Below are 18,086 nucleotides of genomic sequence, written 5' to 3'. Positions count from 1 at the left end.
AAAAATAAAATAAAGAAATAAATCTTTGAAAAGTCACGATGTAAAAGTTTTAAGAAAAATGAGAGGACGTCTCCTGATGATTATTCTAATAGTTATCTACTGAAAGAAAGTGAATGCTATGGCACATTTTCTGTATTTCAGCTAAGAATAAATGTTCCAGAGAAGATGTACTCCATGTAGATACACCACAATTCCTTAGCTGACATTTAAGACTGTCGGGAAGAGCAAGTATACTTGAAAATTGCCTTTACAATAACTGATCAGAACTCTCACCTATCTCTTCTTTCTTGATTGCTCTACAGTTGTTGAATGCGTTTGCAGAGAGATAGGTATTGACTTGATCAGTCTTACCTTCTTTCAGCATGCCAACTTTTAGACACTTCATGAAGCGGCAGGCTTGGCAGGATTTGCGTCTGCGCTTTGTGATTTCACATTCGTTTGTTGCTGGGCAGCTGTATTCTATGTTACCTGTGATAGAAAGCCCATAGAAAAAGAGGTATTCAGAATAAATGAACAACCAATAGAGCAAATATAAGCGTACTTACACCATTGCTGTTGGGTGTAATTTTGGAATATATGAAGAATAAACAACTGTACAAAAAGAAAATATCTTTTAAATAAAAAGAAGCCAAGTTAAACAACAAAATATTTTAATTTAGACAGTTACATATTAAAAACAATAATAATTTAAAAAAAAATCTTAATTGAGTTCACATCTAGATCCATGTACAGTCTCAAGCAAAATCCTTCACACTGGTTACTCCTGCTGGTGGGATGTATCAAGCCAAGCATATAAAGGCTCCTAGCATAAGCACTCTTCATTTCCTGTTCTTTGCAGATGTCGTCAGCCTTTCTTTGGATAGAATACAAGAAGATGACTGTTCTGTTTTATTTCAAAAAGATCTGGAAGAAGTTTTGTAGAACTTCACTCCTCTTCCAGAACTGCATCGTATCAGACAGGACTTAGTTGCACTGCTATCGCTACCCAGCACATCCCATCACTGCTGCATCAGATCTCCTTGCCTGGGAATGCTCCTATCTGTTTGCACTTCACATGAAGTTCTTCTATTGAGAGGCATCAGAAACAGGATCATCCTCAGATGATCAGAACAGCAAAAACTACAGGAGATGCTTGCCTCTGTTTCTCCCAACCCTCCCTCCATAAGACCAAGCACAAGCTAGATTCTTAAAAATGAGGCCTTTGTGGCAAAGCACTGATGCTAGTTTTTTTACTACTAATACATAACAGTAATCCTCAAAAATAAGAAGTCTGAAAATTAATGGGAAGGCCATGCATAAATCATTTTCTTTATACCATTTTCAAATCATGTCTTTGGAAATCCAAGTCCAAATTAGGAAGCATCTATTCTCTTTTGTCCTGGTACTACTGCATTCTTCATAAAAGCTTAGCTCAGCTTATTCTTCTGCCTAACCACGACCCTATTGCTCATGACTACATTCAGTATGACAGACTTTGTAGCAGTCAGAAGTTTTATCGTGAAACTGACTTTTAAATAAAGTGTCTTCCCCATCAGCCTGTCACATCTTGCTTTAAAGGTATTTCTTTACTTTCTAACCCTTTCCCCCTGTGATTAAGTGCATTAGTATCTTAATGAAAATGCATTCTGTTTATTGCCCTCTTGGGAAGCAGGAGGTCATCACACCAAATGCATAAATTGTCATCAGAGACAGTCCAAGCATAATTGCAATTTTGCTGCTCCGTGTTTGTTGCACTCAGGGTCCATTGAAGTCCCCTGAAACATGTGCAGGTTCTAATAATTAGCATAGAGTCTGCCTGGGACCACAGCATTGATGAAATATTTCAGAGTTAATCACACTTTGTAAACACTGATTTATATTGACTACCTTTCTCCAGACTGATGTCTCCTCATTAAATATCACATTAGTGGATTGCAGGATTGCACAAAGACTCAAATGCTCAGCAACTGCTAATTCAACAGGAAGTAATACTTAAACCACTTACATCTATTGAAAATTGGTTTTTATGATAAAGGAGGTCTGCACAGTAAGTTCTGCCAACAAAACCAACATATTTTGCAGGCTTTATTTCTCCTAAACATGCTGCATGGCTGAAGCAGCAATGTTGGCAAGTAAAATGGATCTTGGCATGGCTGAATACAAATAGCTCTCATTGACAAAACTTAAAATTTCAGTTTAGCATTCTTCCCCTTCTTCAACTCCTGAGAAGACAGACATTTGAGAAACTGAAGGATATGCTGAATAGGAAATTTTGTAGAATGGTTCCTGTGGACCTGCCTTTCAAATGCATTCACAAAACTATGAAAATAATACTTCTGGAAGCATGAGTAGGAAAAGTTGGTAATGTCTTACTAAAAAAAAAAAAGGGGGAAGAAAAAAAAAAAAGACATTATCTTCTCATGCCCTAGTGAGACATTATCAGTAAGGCACAACCACTATGCATGGAGATCTTCAAAGCATTTCACAGATTTTATCTAATTAACTTCATAATATCATAGTAATGTATGTACTACTATCCCCAATTACAAAAAAAGAAACATGCAATCAGATGTGTTTTGCACAAGATCAAAGACGATCTTTGCACAAGGTCAACAATTATTGTGATCAAAACCCAGACAGAGATTATAACACAGCATGGCAAGTACAGAGGCAAGTAAGAACATTCCCTAGGACAAAAGTCCAGGAGCTGATATCAAAAAAGCAGTACTGAAAACCCAAAAAATTTTGGAAGACTGCATATTTTCCTATGCAAACTCTTCTAATCCATACCCGCAATTTCAGCCTTACTCAAAACTCTGTAAACCACAGCAATGGTCTACAGCATGATGAATCTTTTACTATCAAATTCAGGCTGCTCTATTTCAAAAAATATATATTTTTTTACAGCAGACGCTACATCCTTATTTCTGATATTAGAAAACAAACCTGGAAGATGTTGGAAAGAGTTCCTCCAATGAACTCAGAGGAGATACAGTAACCAGATTTATAGCTGCAACAACTATTCATATCTTATCAACAGCCATGTGTGATCCTCCTAGTATTTCTGAATTTCAAAATAAGGCTAGAATGCAATGAGAGTTCAAGGAAATTAAAACTGTGTTACCACTTCACATATGAATGCAGAATTTTATCAACAATCAGCACAGATAGACTTTCTCTACTTCTGTAAGTGAGATTTTCTTATTAAAAAAAACAAAACCTCACCCATTTGGGAATTTTTAATATATATATGTTAAAATATGAGGACTGCTCTGAAAGTAATGTCACCTGTTTTATCATGTTGGCTCATGACTCCAAAAGCAGTAAGGTGGTATCGCATTAGAGACTGAACCTTCCCACCAATATCCCATTACATGTTGTTGCCATGTGACAGATGGCAGCATTGGGGCAGTCTGATAGAATGGTGTCTGACATGGAAGTGCGTATGAAGCAAAGGTGTGCTGCTAAATTCCTCCATGTGGAAAAAATAGCAACCACTGACATTCATTGATGCTTGCTGAACATTTATGCAAGCCAAACAGTGGCTGTGAGCACACAGAGGTGGTGGATGATGAGCACCAACAGTAGTGACAGCGAGGTGAAAGACAAGCCACATTCTGGATTGTCATACAGATTTTTACAAACATGCAGGCTTTTGTTCATCGCTGGCAAAAATGCACAAGTAATGGCGGTGACTATGCTGACAAAGTGATCTGCAGCTGAGAATTTGCTCTATCAAACAGTGTTATTGTGCTGTTTCTATGGAAATAAATAGGAGGCATTACTTTCAGAGTGACCTATACGTATGATACTAGAAATATGTTTCAACTCCAAAGTTTTAGTGGATCTACTTTTATAAAAATAAATTTACTTGGCCACCAATGCTCTCCTAATGGCTTATTTACTTCTATACAATATAATAAACAGAAATTATTTAAGCATTTGGCAATCTGTACAACCCAGGAGGATATAGAAGGAAGTTCTGCCATTTACTTGCTCAGTGCATGGTGCTAGAGGCTGAAACTGAGCAGCTAATAAGAATACAAGTTTGACCAGCTCTGTCACTAGCTGGAAAGGTTGCCGTGTTATACGATGAATGAGATCAACATGGCAGTTTGGAGTCTTTAAAGTGGGCTGACAAGAGTGATAGAGCAATTTATAATATCTCCTGGCTGGTTTTCAGGAAGGACTGGGCGCTGATTACTTATTTCAGAGTCTTCTGTACAATTAGTTTGCAGGCAATATAATTTTCTCACTTACTGCTTAATAGAATCTTGCAGCTTGCTGACTGATAGAATAACAGCGGATAAGTAAAACTCCTGCCTGAAGTGCCAGAAGATAATTTGTATATTCCTTTCAGTAGCATAATGGACTTCTACAGTCTGGCAGCTAAAGGGCTGAGTAATGCAAATTAGTATGATGTTTGAAAATAAAAATATATGTCAAATCTTCACTCCCCAAATACATTGCCCTTCACCATAGAAATATAGAGGGATTTATGCCCAAGTCCTTCTCCTCTCCTCATTCACTGATGGATATTTCAAATTTTTTTCTTTCTGCTAATTTTTTAAATATTATCATCTCTGCTACAAGATGAGAAAATATTTCCAGGACCCTAAGCCTTTCAAAAGCAACTCACTCACTAAAAATAATGCCATTTCATCTTCAGGCAGCAAGTTAGCTGCTAAAACTTAATGCTGCATAACCTGCTCACTATTTTCAGATGCTTCAAACTGTAAGATCTTTGCAGACAGCTCAAGGATAAGTTGGCCAACACACCATATTTTCCCCATGAGGTTCGGAGGTTATCTGGATGAGACATGGGGTCATAGTAAAACTTCACTGAAACAAGGACACACTTGATGGCTTTATGAGCCAGGCAACCAACTGGACTTAGCCAAAAGAATCAAGGCCCTTCTAACTATTGCTTGTGCAGAACAGACTGTGACATGGGTCAGCAGACTGGGGGCCTCACAGTAAAAGGAGGAGTTAGAGTCAGGACAAAGGCCAAGCCACCAAAAGCACAGGCCTCATACCTTGGCCTCTCTCCCAAATGAAGTTCTTGTCATCAGCAGTTACAAATGAGGGATCTCACAGATATCTGACCACAGAGCTGGCTGTAGGAACTGGCTGCCATCTGTGGGATAGGCTGAAACAAAGTTCTCTCTTCCAGAAATACTGACAAGAATAGAAGATGAAGACACTGAAATCTTAGCAGAAGCTTTATTTCCCTTTTCACGCTGTGACTTTTGACATTTTAACGCTAAAGATGCAAGCGGATTGATATGAACTATTGGTATCCGCCCAGAAAATCTCTAGAATAAAAGAGATGAGGTACAGGTTGTAAAAAGATATAGATTGAAAATGTGTCTTCTAGCTATTCCTGAGCACTTAAAAACAGTAGAAGGAATGGCGACATTATCAGTATTGAAATCTGTACTGTGTGGAAATGTATATCCAGAAGAAAAAAAGAAAAAATAAGGATAATAGGGAATTAATTATTCATTCTATGTAATAAATTCCATGATATAAACTACTCATAGAGCTGGATTTCACTATCTATTTAGAACCAATAATGACTCATTTATCACCCAAACTCTTTCTTTGAAATCCTGCAATCGAGTATCTATTTTTAAAAGCGTTATATTTAAAAATCAAGTGTTACCAGTGGCTTCCTGCATAACTGGATTTAAGTTTTTTCTGCAGTAAAGCCTACCCTCCACACCAACATCTTGCTCTGTTTTCCTGGGTTCACGTGCTTTCATGAACTGACAAATGTGAAAACTTAGGCAGCAGTGATTATGGCAACAGGCATTCTGGGAATTAATAAAAAAGAAGTCTTGCAATGAGACAGAAGAAAACAAGCCAACAGACTGAATCTGTTAGGCTTCACTCTGTTAGGTGATGCTGTGATAAGTAATCCAATCCGAAGAGAAGACATTCGGAGAAACTGAGAAAGAACAGGTGGTAATAGTACTAAAGAATGACAGGCTGACTTATAAGGAGAGGAAAAAGCCCCAGAAGGACTCAAAACCACATTTGCTGTTTGCACGTCTTAGCAAAGATCAACTGTGGAAAATAAAAATAATTTTTCTCGGGTCAATCCTTTCAGTTCTTCTAGTCTGTGGTCTTTACTTTGGAGTCAAAACTCAACTGAATTTAATTATGACTATTTTCACATGTAAAAGTCCTCATTTTGTTAGGATTTCAGAAAAGGGGTGAGACTGAAATGAGGTTGGATCTGAACCTAACCAAACCTAGTTTGGGCTGACAAACCCTTAAATGGATTCATGCGATACTGTAGATAGCTCAAGAAATTTATAAATCTATGAATTCTATTACATAGTATCTGTGGCTGATTAAGCTTGAAGATGACTGTATTCACTACTTTTCAATCAGACAACTTCAGAAACAATTTTGCATATGCACAGTTTCAGAATATTCAAGAATTCAGTTCTCAAATGTATTTCCATTCAAAAACTCAATAAATAAATTTTAAAAATTAAGATGGTAGGGTCATAATGTGATGGATTATGCTCATGCTTCTGGAGCTTGTGCTGCCTTTTCTGTTAAAATAAGAAAATCAGGAAAAGCAGCCACTTTTTAAATTGTTCTACACTGTAAGTTACTACTCGACAAAAGGATACTGTCAACTTAAAATTACTACATTTTAATTTAAACAACTATCTTTCAATTGTGTTGCTTAAAGCAAGCCACTAGAATACGCTAGTGAATTACAATCTATTCAGAACTTCTAAATTGTATTTTCCTCGCTTTTTCTTGTATTCTTAAAAAGCAACGTGAACAGAGATTTTAAATGAAAACATAAAGGTGATGCTGATTTGTCTGAACGCATGATATTATTGCATTAGCTGCTTGTTTTAGGTTTTCCAACATTATAAAAAACATCATATTTTTCACTGTACCGCTGATACTAGTAGGGTTTGAATGCCACTTGTAAGGGTTCAAGTACGTTTGAATCCCAGTGGAGTCAACCTCTATCTTCAACAGGAATCAAGGCCATTTAGATCCTCTCAAGGGAGAATCAACAGCATGAAGACCTAGGTACTCCGCCTTTCTACAGAACTGACTCCCTATCACCTAGAAGTCTCTGAAGGATTGTCCAAGTAAGAAAGACTGAACCACCTGCATTCTGCCCCTACTGATACTCTTTCTAGGCCAATTCTGATATATTCTTCCAAGGTAGCATGGATAACTGCCTTTTTTTTTTTTTTTTTTTTTTTCTATGAACACATAGAATATCTCATTTTCTAACATTTTTTAAACTAAATTAGTTTCACAGCAGTTTAAAAAAAATCATTTCCAAAGACATTAAAATAAATCATTACAATAAATCACTCACTAGTTGAGAACTCATATGCTTTTAGCTTCAGTCTGGAATCAGCTTCACTGTTGGGCTGGGGCTTTCAGAAATTTGTTTATAACTAATAGAGAGCCATGGCAATGATACATAGCACCGTATCAGTATTGTTTTAAACCCTCTCTTTCTTTTTGAGTATTTCTGATATACTTGAAAAAGCCATGCGCAAATAAGGAACCTCATTCTTATTCCCTAATCCAAATGCGCGTAACATACAACACTGTAAGGAAACTAGAGACAGTAAAAAGGATAGGACCATCTGCATCCTTCTGAATGTCTCTCTGGTTCTCAGATTTCAGTGTGATTATTTTTTATTGTCTCATCTTGTTTGGCTGCCATAGCTACACAGTGACATTACAACAGAATGAAAGACGTGTTGGAAGTAATTGCTCAGAAGTTCGGTTGGACCATAGGCATGGAGAAATAGAGCAAAAGGGAAGATACCTATCATTGCTTGCTTAAAATATTCTCTGAAATAAATGCTGATGCACAGGCTAACTTACGTAAGAAAGGTGAATGATTTAATCAGGTAATGGATTCAGATAATATTTAGTGTTAGGCTCATTGGAGAGCTGCCATTTTGCCACCAGAGACAAAGTCCACAGACCTTTGCACCAAGATGCAAGCTTCCACCCTACTTTTCTATAAAATCGAACCTTAGTTACTAGTAAATATGTTGAAAAGCTGTGAAATCTAGCTTAATTTTCTTTCATTCCACAAAAAAAAAAAAATGACATTCAATATTATTGCAAGAGTTATCTTTGAGATATGTAAATTAATCTTCTGAAGCCATTTTAGTCATGAGCAACTTAGAATCGAAGTTATGTTGCCCATCTGAAATGTCACCTTGCCTGAATTAATATAGCTAGGTCTAACTTCCCTGATTAAAACTTCCTGATTATAACAAAAATTTATTTACGGTAAAGCATTTGTAGATTTACAGATCAAATTGGTTCAGTAATGGGTAAACAGAGGAAAGAAGGTTGAAAAGCCTGAACCTTAAAGGGATTAAAAATAATTTTGAGTATTCAAAACAAGTGAACAAAGCACTCCTAGACAATATGAGCTTCACCTAGATCCTAGATCGGGCAGGATCTGAGGACCATAGGAACACCACTGCAGGACTGTAGCACTGAGGGCTTTTAGGCTATCAGCATGAAATGAAATGGGAGATTTGGTCTAGCTCACATAACGGTATGGTGACGAAAATTATTTCCAGGATGGGATATTTCTTTTTTTCTGTTAGGAGATGTAGACAGGCAATGACTTTCAGGGATAAAGGTCTTAAATGAGACAGCTGAAGGTAGGATTGCAAGGCTTCTTACTACTGATGCTTTACCCACCCTGTGTATAAAAAGAAGACTGCTTACTCTATATTTTTTCCTCCAAAAATAAACATATAAACAAAGAAACTGAAGGCCTATGACTGCAAACTATGCAAAAATATTTTAGCTTTTGTGGGGTAAATTTAAACACTATTCAAGGAAATAAAAATAAGCTGTGACATCTTTGTAGCACGCCTTGCTAGGAAGGCAATATATCAATACCTAGGGCTTTTCACACTGCCTTTTCAAGCAAGTTTGAAGCCAATAATACTAAGGAGTGTAAAGACAATAATCCTGAAGAGCTGGAAGAAAGCTGTCTAGATGGAAGTCATTATTTTACGGAGTGAAAGACTGAAATAAAACATAATAGCAAACTAACGCCCACCGTTCTTCTACTGAAGGCAAGAAACTATTTCAGTCTACTTGCAGAAACGTTTAAGCTCAAAGCACTGGGTAATTACATATTATTAATGCAAAATATGTACTTACTAGTCTTTATAATAACTGAGCAAATAAAAATGATTGGAAATGTATTTACACTAAATATTCACTATAAAATATATAGTAAGTACTACAAGACCTCTGCACTGAACACAAGATTTTACAGCCAGCTGACAACTGAAAATCCTTTTCGCTCTTTTTTTGTTGTTGTTTTAATGACAGCTTAGATTCACGATAATACAGTGAACAGCAAAAAATGTGGAGAGACCCTAAAAAAATAAAAATCAATGGTCCTGTAACTATTTTTAGGCCACGCTATTTTCTACTATCCCTGATGCTAAGCCAATTTTGGAGAGATTTGGCTGTGTGTGTGTTTCTGTGAGACATCTGAAATCAGCCATCACGTAAATTATCCCAGAAGCAAACTGAGAGCTGCAGCTGAGTGCAAGGCTGAGCAGAAAGAACATCCAGTTCTCTCAGCCCTTATATGTCACAAGAGGGGGCAGAACGTCATTAGATTCTGCTATGACCTAAGATTACACTGATTTTGCACTGTCAGCTGTTTTGTGTGTGAGGGTTTTTTTGTTATTGTTGTTCTGGGTTTTGTTTTAAACCATGCAATTTCTATTTTTTGTTACTGATTTTTTATCATTATCTATGCATTCTTTATCACGACACCAAGTTTAAATATTATTTCAGTGCTGTGTAAAACAATTTATATTCAGAATAGAAAAAATTCCTCTCTTGTAATTTGAGACAATGTTCATTCTATTTTCCTTCTACTTTTATGAAAACAACCAGGGACTGCAAGAGGCACGAAGCAGGAGAAACCTGTCAGCCAGAAAATGGACAGTTTTTGGACTAAATTTCTATCATCTGAAAGGGAATGACAACCTCCATTAGCTTTTAAAACAGGTGTACAGTCTATACTAGATGGAAATTGAACTGTTGTAAGAGGCTACCCATATCTTGTGATGTGCTTCCTGCCTGCCTGCCTTACGTAAGGTACCGGTGGTGAGAAGACACTGCGCTGGTTCTCAAAACAGCTGCCTGCGGCTTTCACCAACTGAGATCTGACAAGTTTCCCTTGAAATGGAAAGAATGGAAAGAATCCCATTGATTTAGTGGAAAGGACATCAGGTCTGACATGAACACAACATCTCCTTCACAGTCACACTTTGTCAGCTCAGCCTTGCTCTCACTGAAGTCAGGGCAGTTTTGCTCATGACCTCAACAGGAGCAGCACGAATGTTCTGCAAGTCTGAGCTAATTTAGTAACTTATGAATGATAAAGCAAGAAAGGTCTGGTAAGTGAAACATTCCTTTTCACTGAATCTATAATTATTTACATATCACAACTAAATTATTAAGATTTAAAATAAGCAACTCTTAATTAAGAAAAGCTATTCTTGCATATGTGTAGTTAGAATATTCGACTCTCTACTCTGCTTTACTATCCTGTATTTACAAATTTCTCTCTTTTTTTCCTGTTTTCTTATTTGTACTTATTCAGCTATCAATTTGCTTTAAAAACAATCAGAACAAGAATGTGCTGTGAAGTAGGAAGCAAGAAAATGCAAGGGGAGAATGACCTCTACAAACATTAAGTTCTGTCATTTATAGCAAATCAGACTCAGAAGAATTTTTCCTCATGCAAGCTCAAAGGCAGAACTTGCCTATTCAAACCATAAGGAGTAGCTTTTTCTTATCTACTTCTTGTCATTTAATACAAATGATGGCTTGATTCACCAAAAATGTGTAGCTTCCATTATTTCGGAACTCTTAAGCCTGCATCAGTTGAGTCAGCACCATTTCTGAAGAAGCTACCATGACGTTATAATGGTAACATACCTCCTATTCTTAGTATCTTTGTTACTGCTTTTCCATCCAATGCCAGGTTTTGCCTCACTGCATTTTTTTTGGTCTTCACAGCACCATCACCTGCTGATGCAGCTAGTGCTCTAACCCTGCTGAGATGTTTTGCGCAGCTGCCAGTTCTAACTTGAGCTGTGTGGCCAAGACCAGGTTGCTAATCTGGAGAATGACGTCTCTGTCTTGTGCTTCCATGCCCAGAAACTTGCTGTCTGTGGTGTGGTGTAAAATTGCAGGCTATATATTACAGCCAGAAGTCAACGCTTTATTCAGTTAGAGATTTTGATGCATTTTCTCATGCTCAAAATACAACTAAAATCATCATGCATTAATTCAGTCCTGTAGAATAGCTATTACGCAGCAATTAAATGCCATTTATAAAATCGAAGTTGCTAGCTGAAAGTTGCCACTTGAAATTTAGAGTCACAAATACAAATTCCTTCACTCAGAAGATTTTTGAGCTTCCCTGAAAATGTTTTTGAAGGTCAAATGAAATTAATTTTTTTTTTAAACAAACAAACAACACTTTTTGAACCCAAGTATCTAGAAATTTCAGAATGTATGTTTATTTACTAATTGCAAACTTCGTAAAAATCAGCTCCATTATAACCACAGAGCTCTGCTATTTCTTTCTGGTGTCAATATGGGCATTGTGAAATGGCTGTTTCATGGTGGTAAAAGGCTCAAATCCCCCAGAATAGTGTATGCTTACAACAATTAGTTGCAGAGAGTAAAATGATAAATTAAAAAAAAAAATTTAGTAATGGCTAAATTTAAAAGAAAACATTATTTTTGTTTACTAATCGTATATGAAATGTGAAAGCAGTACATTTTAAAAACTTTGATCAAATGTTTCAGATTTAGAGCCATTTGAAATTCCAAACTGGAACTAACTTTACTCTCCTTACTATAACTCATTTTTAAAAAAGCAAAGCATACCACCAGGTTGCAGTGCCTTTCCTGAGGATTCCAGGTTCTCAGCATCTATGAAAATCAAGCAGGTTTTATTGAGGAGCTTAAATTTGGACTTAGCAACCTAATTTTAGTCTCTGAAGTTTGAATTTAATTTAATGTGACACTATATTCCTGTACAGGCCAAGCTTGTCCTCATGTTCTTTAAATAAAGCACCTTCAATTTTACTTGAAAGGATGATATCTAAATGAAAGTAGAAGGTTATTTTGTCTCCACTGGTCCTGTAGCTAGAACAAGTGGTTGTGCAAATTATTCCATTCAAACTAATTTATGCCAAAATATGTGGCATATTTGTAACAAGTATCAGGAGCAGATTAACACAAGGTACTCTACAGAGACCAAAAGCTGTCAACTTACTGTCCTTAAAATGTGATCTTACAGGCCATTTGGTGAACCTGTTAAGGTCACAGTATATTGTATGGGTGAAAGGCCACTTATTAATAGTCTGACACTAACAAAACACTACAGCATTACATTTTGTTCCATTGTTAAATGCACTAGTGGTTTGATAAAGATATACAGGATTTTTGTAGGAATTTAAGTATGATAGTGGTATAGCTAGGAGCAAAACCCAAGCATAATCTGTGTGCACCACAAGGTGTTCAAGAGGTATCCACAACAACCTTAAAAAAAATAATCACTTTTCTTGGCAGCATTGATGAGAACCCATGAGGAACTCCTTCAGAAAAAAGAACTGAATATGCACTGGATGGCTCTACTATTTTTGATAAGGAAAATAAACATAACAATGAGTTTAACATGGCAGAGCTCACAGCGAAGCCCAAAGGGGCTTTTTCACAAGTAGCATCTGTAAGACCAAACACTAGAAAGAATCAGAAGCTATGGTTTGAAGTCAAGGTCTGTACTGTTTCGCTTTGAACAGAAAGAGGAAAAGATGTTTAAAGAATCACCAACCTTGAATTGTCCTCTTGAAGAAAGCCTTGCAGGCCTCGCAGGAAGCCACTCCATAGTGGTACCCTGATGCAATGTCACCACACACCAAACACAGTCTTTTGGGCATCGAGTTCAGCATATATTCACATTTGGTCTGTGAATCTTCAGCGATGGTACTGGAGCAGTCATCGTACCGTTTCCTGACGGGCCCGTTGCCCCCAAGCCCCGTGGCTGAAGGGTAGAGGGGAGGTGAGTCCAGACCATTCTGATGTCCATTCATGGTGGAACTGTAGCTCCCGCTGGCGTCTGAGGAGCCACCGGGGCTGTGATGGTTGATGCTGTCCGTCAGAGAGGCAGGGCTCGACGGCTCCGTCTTGATGTACGACGAACAGCTAGAATCAATGTGTCGATCTTTGCTTGACATTCTGCAGAGAAGCCTGGAGCAGGGAGAGAGAGAAAGGAATCTGTGTATTAAAGACAGTGCTCGCTTGGTCTGCTCTGGAAGGGTTAGGGACTGCACATCATTCATTCATTAGTCAATACCTCTTGTTCTACATGAAGGTAATCAGCATAAGGGCACGACAGAGCTTTGTCAAAGCTCCAGACAGGCAGTAAACAAAAACTTTAAGAGACCAAACCCGTCTGTTGTCCCCTCTACCTGCCTTTTAGGTTACATGTCAACTTCAGATTGGCTCTAAATTCTGAACTTGACATCCAGGGAGTCAAAACATCCTGAAATCACATTAGATTACTAAAACATTACATTTCTTTTTCCACCAGTGCTTTTTGTTCTGTAAATTCTATCATTACCAGGGACAAGTATTTTCAAATTTGAACTCATATATGTTTAGCTCTGTGATTAATATTTGTCAACACACTTGAATAACACATGTATCCATCATCCATTGAACTGATCTCAGAATTGAAGAGCATGTCTCCCACAAGTGTTTTTTTCTTTATTAATATTGCTTTATTATATATATAGCTATTTAGTAACTGAGTAGCACATCAACTGGGGACTCTAACAAGTAATTAAGGCTGGACTCCATTTTCACAAAATCTAAGTGAAATGATTAATCAGCTCTGGCTGCAATTACTTTCTAGCCATTATCCTCAGACTAACCAGTAATAACTACGCCAGCATCCCATATATCTGCAGCTCTATAGGATCTGACATTTTACGTGTTCCATTCTTGGATTAAAGAAATATATTAGAAGAAATTTTAGATAGAAGTTTTGTCTTTCAGAAGGTGAGATTCTATCTCAGTTTTCACCTTTTCAGAATTAAGCATCTGAAACAAAATCATAAGATATTTGAGCCAATAAATTAGCACTTTTTACAGGGGAAAAAATCTTGTGCATTCTGTGCCCAAGTTTGATATTATTTTACATGCGTTTTAGAAAGAATAAAGAACAAAAATAATAATCTGAAAGCTCTGAATCAGATACCATCTTCAATTTCTACGGCTGTGATTATGAGACCACAGTTGCAAATGGCCTACCCAGCATTTTCCTGACAGTAGCATCTGAAGCTGCCAAGTACAGATGACAGTTATGAGCATTTCTCTAGAATCATTTTCAGCAGAAATGCAACTACTCTGTAAGGCCACCCACGTGGAGGTATAGATTCATGATTTCAAAGCAAGCGCTTGAATACAGACAATCTGACAAAGTAACTTTCTCTAGTCAGTTTTGAGATTCCAACATCACTCATTCGACTTTTTGCACATTAAATATAAATGCATCTGTATTAGATGCATATGTACTAAATATAATTTTTACTTTAAGCTCAAGAATCAAATGGAAACTAATGGAAAATAGACATAAATTCAGAGACTTGACGTATTTTTCAATGAGTGCAATCAAGATCAAAGCCTGACCATTTCCTCACAACTATTTGCTTAGGATAAGATTTACAATAAAAATCAGTGCCCATCAGAATTATTTAGGATCTCTCAATCACTGTAAATTTTACTGGAAAACAGTACTGAAAATAAGCTAGATGTGAATTTGGATAGTGGCCAGACTGATGTGCAAAAATCTCACCCCCAAACTTAAAACCTGTACTTATTTGGGAAGGTGGAAGGAACATGCTATCTGGTGTCAGCAAATAAGCCAAGGAAATGGGAAGGTTAAAGCTGTGGAAATATCTTATTACACTGGACCACCTGCTTGTGTTGTCCTTTCCTCAAGAACTGGAGGGGGGGAAATCCCCTTGCCAGCCTGCGGTACCGTGTGCCTTTTCTTCTGCATCTGCTGCCTTGTAGCCGTCACTGTTAATGAGTGCTGTAATTAATAGATAGCTCTCTCTTGTCTCTCTACTTGCACTCCAGGCTAAGCACTTTTCTCAAGTCAACGTTTGAAAGAAAGCGGGTCGGCGCTGACTTACAGCAGCTCTGCGAATTCCTTTTAATTTAGAGCACTTACACCACCACTCCACTTATTACCTTATAATTACTGGACCGCTCTCACATACATTACGATCTTAGACTGGAGTTAGAAGTTATTAGGGTACTAAAACACGGTGTCGTGCTGTCTCTCTCTCCTCTTTCTTTGACACAATTTTATACAGCCATGATTAAAATTATCAATTAACTTTCAAGTTCCAACAACTTATTTTTTATATTCTTTCTCTTTACACTAACAGTGAGGTCCTTTTTATTGAATAAACAGGTACCTGGTGATCTTCTCTTTCCCCTCCTGTCAAAACTCCACCGGACAAGACTCAAAAATAAAGCAAGAGACCTGTTGCGTCTCTTGTGCCCAGTTTGATGACACGTTCTTGTCTCTCTAAACCCTCCTTCTGCTTTTTTTCTTATTTGCGCAATAATAAGCTTGAAAGTCACCCTCCACTTCCTAGAAAAGCCATTTGCAATTAATTAGTTGTCCAAATGTATTGGTTTTAGCCAGCATGGAAGCGGCTGTCTCCACTCGAAGCAGTCAGAACCGAAATGCGGTCACAGTTTTGTGAGCATGAACACACACCAGAAGCTCTGTGCAGGCTGAAGCTTGCCTGCTGATGCTCCTGGAGCAGTGCTTTCTGGTGCTGACCAAAATATGGCTGCTTCAAGCTGCAGCTTCCAAAGCACGGGCCGGCCTGCTTCAGGATGGCAAGGTAAGGCCCATAAAATGCTAACCTTTCCACGGGAAGCAGAAAACACCAGTGAAGGTCTCAAGGAGAGAAAGTTTCTCTGTCCTGGAGCAGGGAACCAGGGAAAGGGCTGTGCACCCATGGGTAGCATCAGCATCCATCAACCTGCTCTGCTGCTGCTGCACCGCAACTGAAGAGGCTGAGGAGGCCCTTTGTGGATGGCAGCTGGGGCCACCACTGCATCACCAACCCAGCGCCTGGAGTAGAGCCTAGGCTACAACCCCTCCCTCCGTTCCTCCTAATTACTACTTAGCTCGTTACCCTGAAGAATTCCTAGACACCACCACATTATAGTCTAAAACTACAGTCGGAGCTTAATTCTCCCTTCCTCTCTCTGTCTGAAATTCTACAGCTCTATTATTCAAGCCTGAAATATTCACAACTATCTATAAATTCAATTGTCAGCCAGTGGATTTTATTCTAAACCTCACTTCAATCTAAAATTAGAGGCACTAAAATTCACATTAACTCTAAGAGGAATGTAGTGAATAAGACTTTATTTCAAAAGAACACCTTTTTGTCAGAAAGAGCTATTTTCAAGATGATGGCTTTATCTGCATTCAAAGAGAATAAGCGCAATTCCACATTGTGCTGTTAATGCAAAATTTTTAGGTCACATTGGATTAATAAAAATCTAAATTTAGTTAAGGTTTATGAATAGAAATAACATGTGTCATATAAAAACGTGCAGTATTTATTTTAAAGCCTTGGTGGGGTTGTTTTTTTCCTTTACTATATTTTAAGTCAAAGCCACAGCAGCTCCAGGGAAGTTTTCAAACAACCTGCAAAGCTCGGGTGAACTTTGAGGAACTGCAGGGAAAGCAGCTGACGGGCTCCTGAATCATTCCATATTTGCACACAAACTGCTAGTAATACGCAAAACGTACAACTCCTCACATCCTTGCTAAATTCACTTCCTGACTTATGTCTTTGAGTGAGACCAGAAACTAGTTTCTGCTGTAGAAAGGGAAACCAATGGAGCACTTCAAAACCCAGCCCTGCTTCAAAGTGGCCTTACACTTTGCACAATAGCAAACAAATTGTATGCCGTGTGCTTATGGAAGGTTGAATATATTAAGAATTCATTAACGCAATCACATTCATATTTCCATCTACCTGCCACATTGCTAATGATATTGACAGCGCTGACACTAGCTAAATCAGTATCAATATACAAGTAGAGTGCAAAAATTAACCACATCTGATTAGAGCGTATAGCCTTAAAAAAAGAAAGCCTTTCCATTCCAGTCATATGTACCTGTTCATACAATTGGTTCAGGAAATTGTTTTTCCTTTACTGTCAATGCCTAAAGGAGGTCAAAAAAAAAAAAACAAGACAAGACTTCTTAATCTGCAAGCATACCTCAGGAACAAAAAGCTCTGCTTACAGTATCATTCACTATTTCAGAGCTGTACTGGTGGCTTCAGTGAGAGCAGTAATTAGTCACAATAATTACAGTGAGCACCTTTATTATAAACCAGCACAAAAGCTCACTTTTACCTGCACATGAAGTTTTCAGTTCTTCTCTTGAAAAGAGAATTGCTTTACTTCCATAAAGGCCAGGCTGTTACCAGCTGACATTTTTAGTGACAGCTACTGGTGGGAGCAGCAGCGAGGCAGATGTCATTATGCATACGTAGGTGCTCTGTGCATTAACAGGGCCATCCATCTGATGTCTCTCAGCATGGTACTCTAACCCATATGCACGCAGACCCAAAACATCTCATTTTGTTATCCTCACCTGTTCCTATAGAACCATTGCCTATAAGCAAGTCCATGTGAGAAGCCTACAGCAGAGTGAGAGATGGAGCCCAGTTCCTTCTCTGACCATGAAGACCACACTTCCTCTCAAAAACCATGCTCACTTTCAGAATCTGCACCAAAATCAATAGGGAACAGCGAGACACCGCAGTCATTCCCACACCTGTATCTCTGAATGCAGGAGGGGAAGAGATCTGTGTGGAAAGGAATGGCAGTGCAACATCTTGCACAGATGCCTGTAACATCCCAAGCAGGTCCCGCGCAGAAGCCATGGTGCAATCTCAGCCATGTTGCTCCACATCAAGCTT

The 18,086-nt window shown here is 38.0% G+C and overlaps 1 protein-coding gene across 6 annotated transcripts in view; it reads right to left on the bottom strand.

The window, feature by feature from the left end:
- Positions 1-18,086, bottom strand: part of ESRRG (estrogen related receptor gamma) — a 372,309-nt gene that overhangs the window by 114,286 nt on the left and 239,937 nt on the right. For all 6 annotated transcript variants that reach the window (XM_010706702.3, XM_010706700.3, XM_010706704.3 and 3 more), the window contains exons 2-3: positions 12,887-13,302; positions 352-468 (exon numbers count right to left, since the gene is read on the bottom strand). In XM_010706702.3, the coding sequence (XP_010705004.1) occupies positions 352-468; positions 12,887-13,289 (520 nt within the window). In that variant the 5' untranslated portion in view covers positions 13,290-13,302. The remainder of the gene's footprint in view (positions 1-351; positions 469-12,886; positions 13,303-18,086) is intronic.

This window comes from Meleagris gallopavo, chromosome 2, assembly GCF_000146605.3.
Source record: "Meleagris gallopavo isolate NT-WF06-2002-E0010 breed Aviagen turkey brand Nicholas breeding stock chromosome 2, Turkey_5.1, whole genome shotgun sequence".
Lineage (NCBI taxonomy): Eukaryota > Metazoa > Chordata > Aves > Galliformes > Phasianidae > Meleagris > Meleagris gallopavo.
This window is presented reverse-complemented; position numbering and strand designations above follow the sequence as displayed.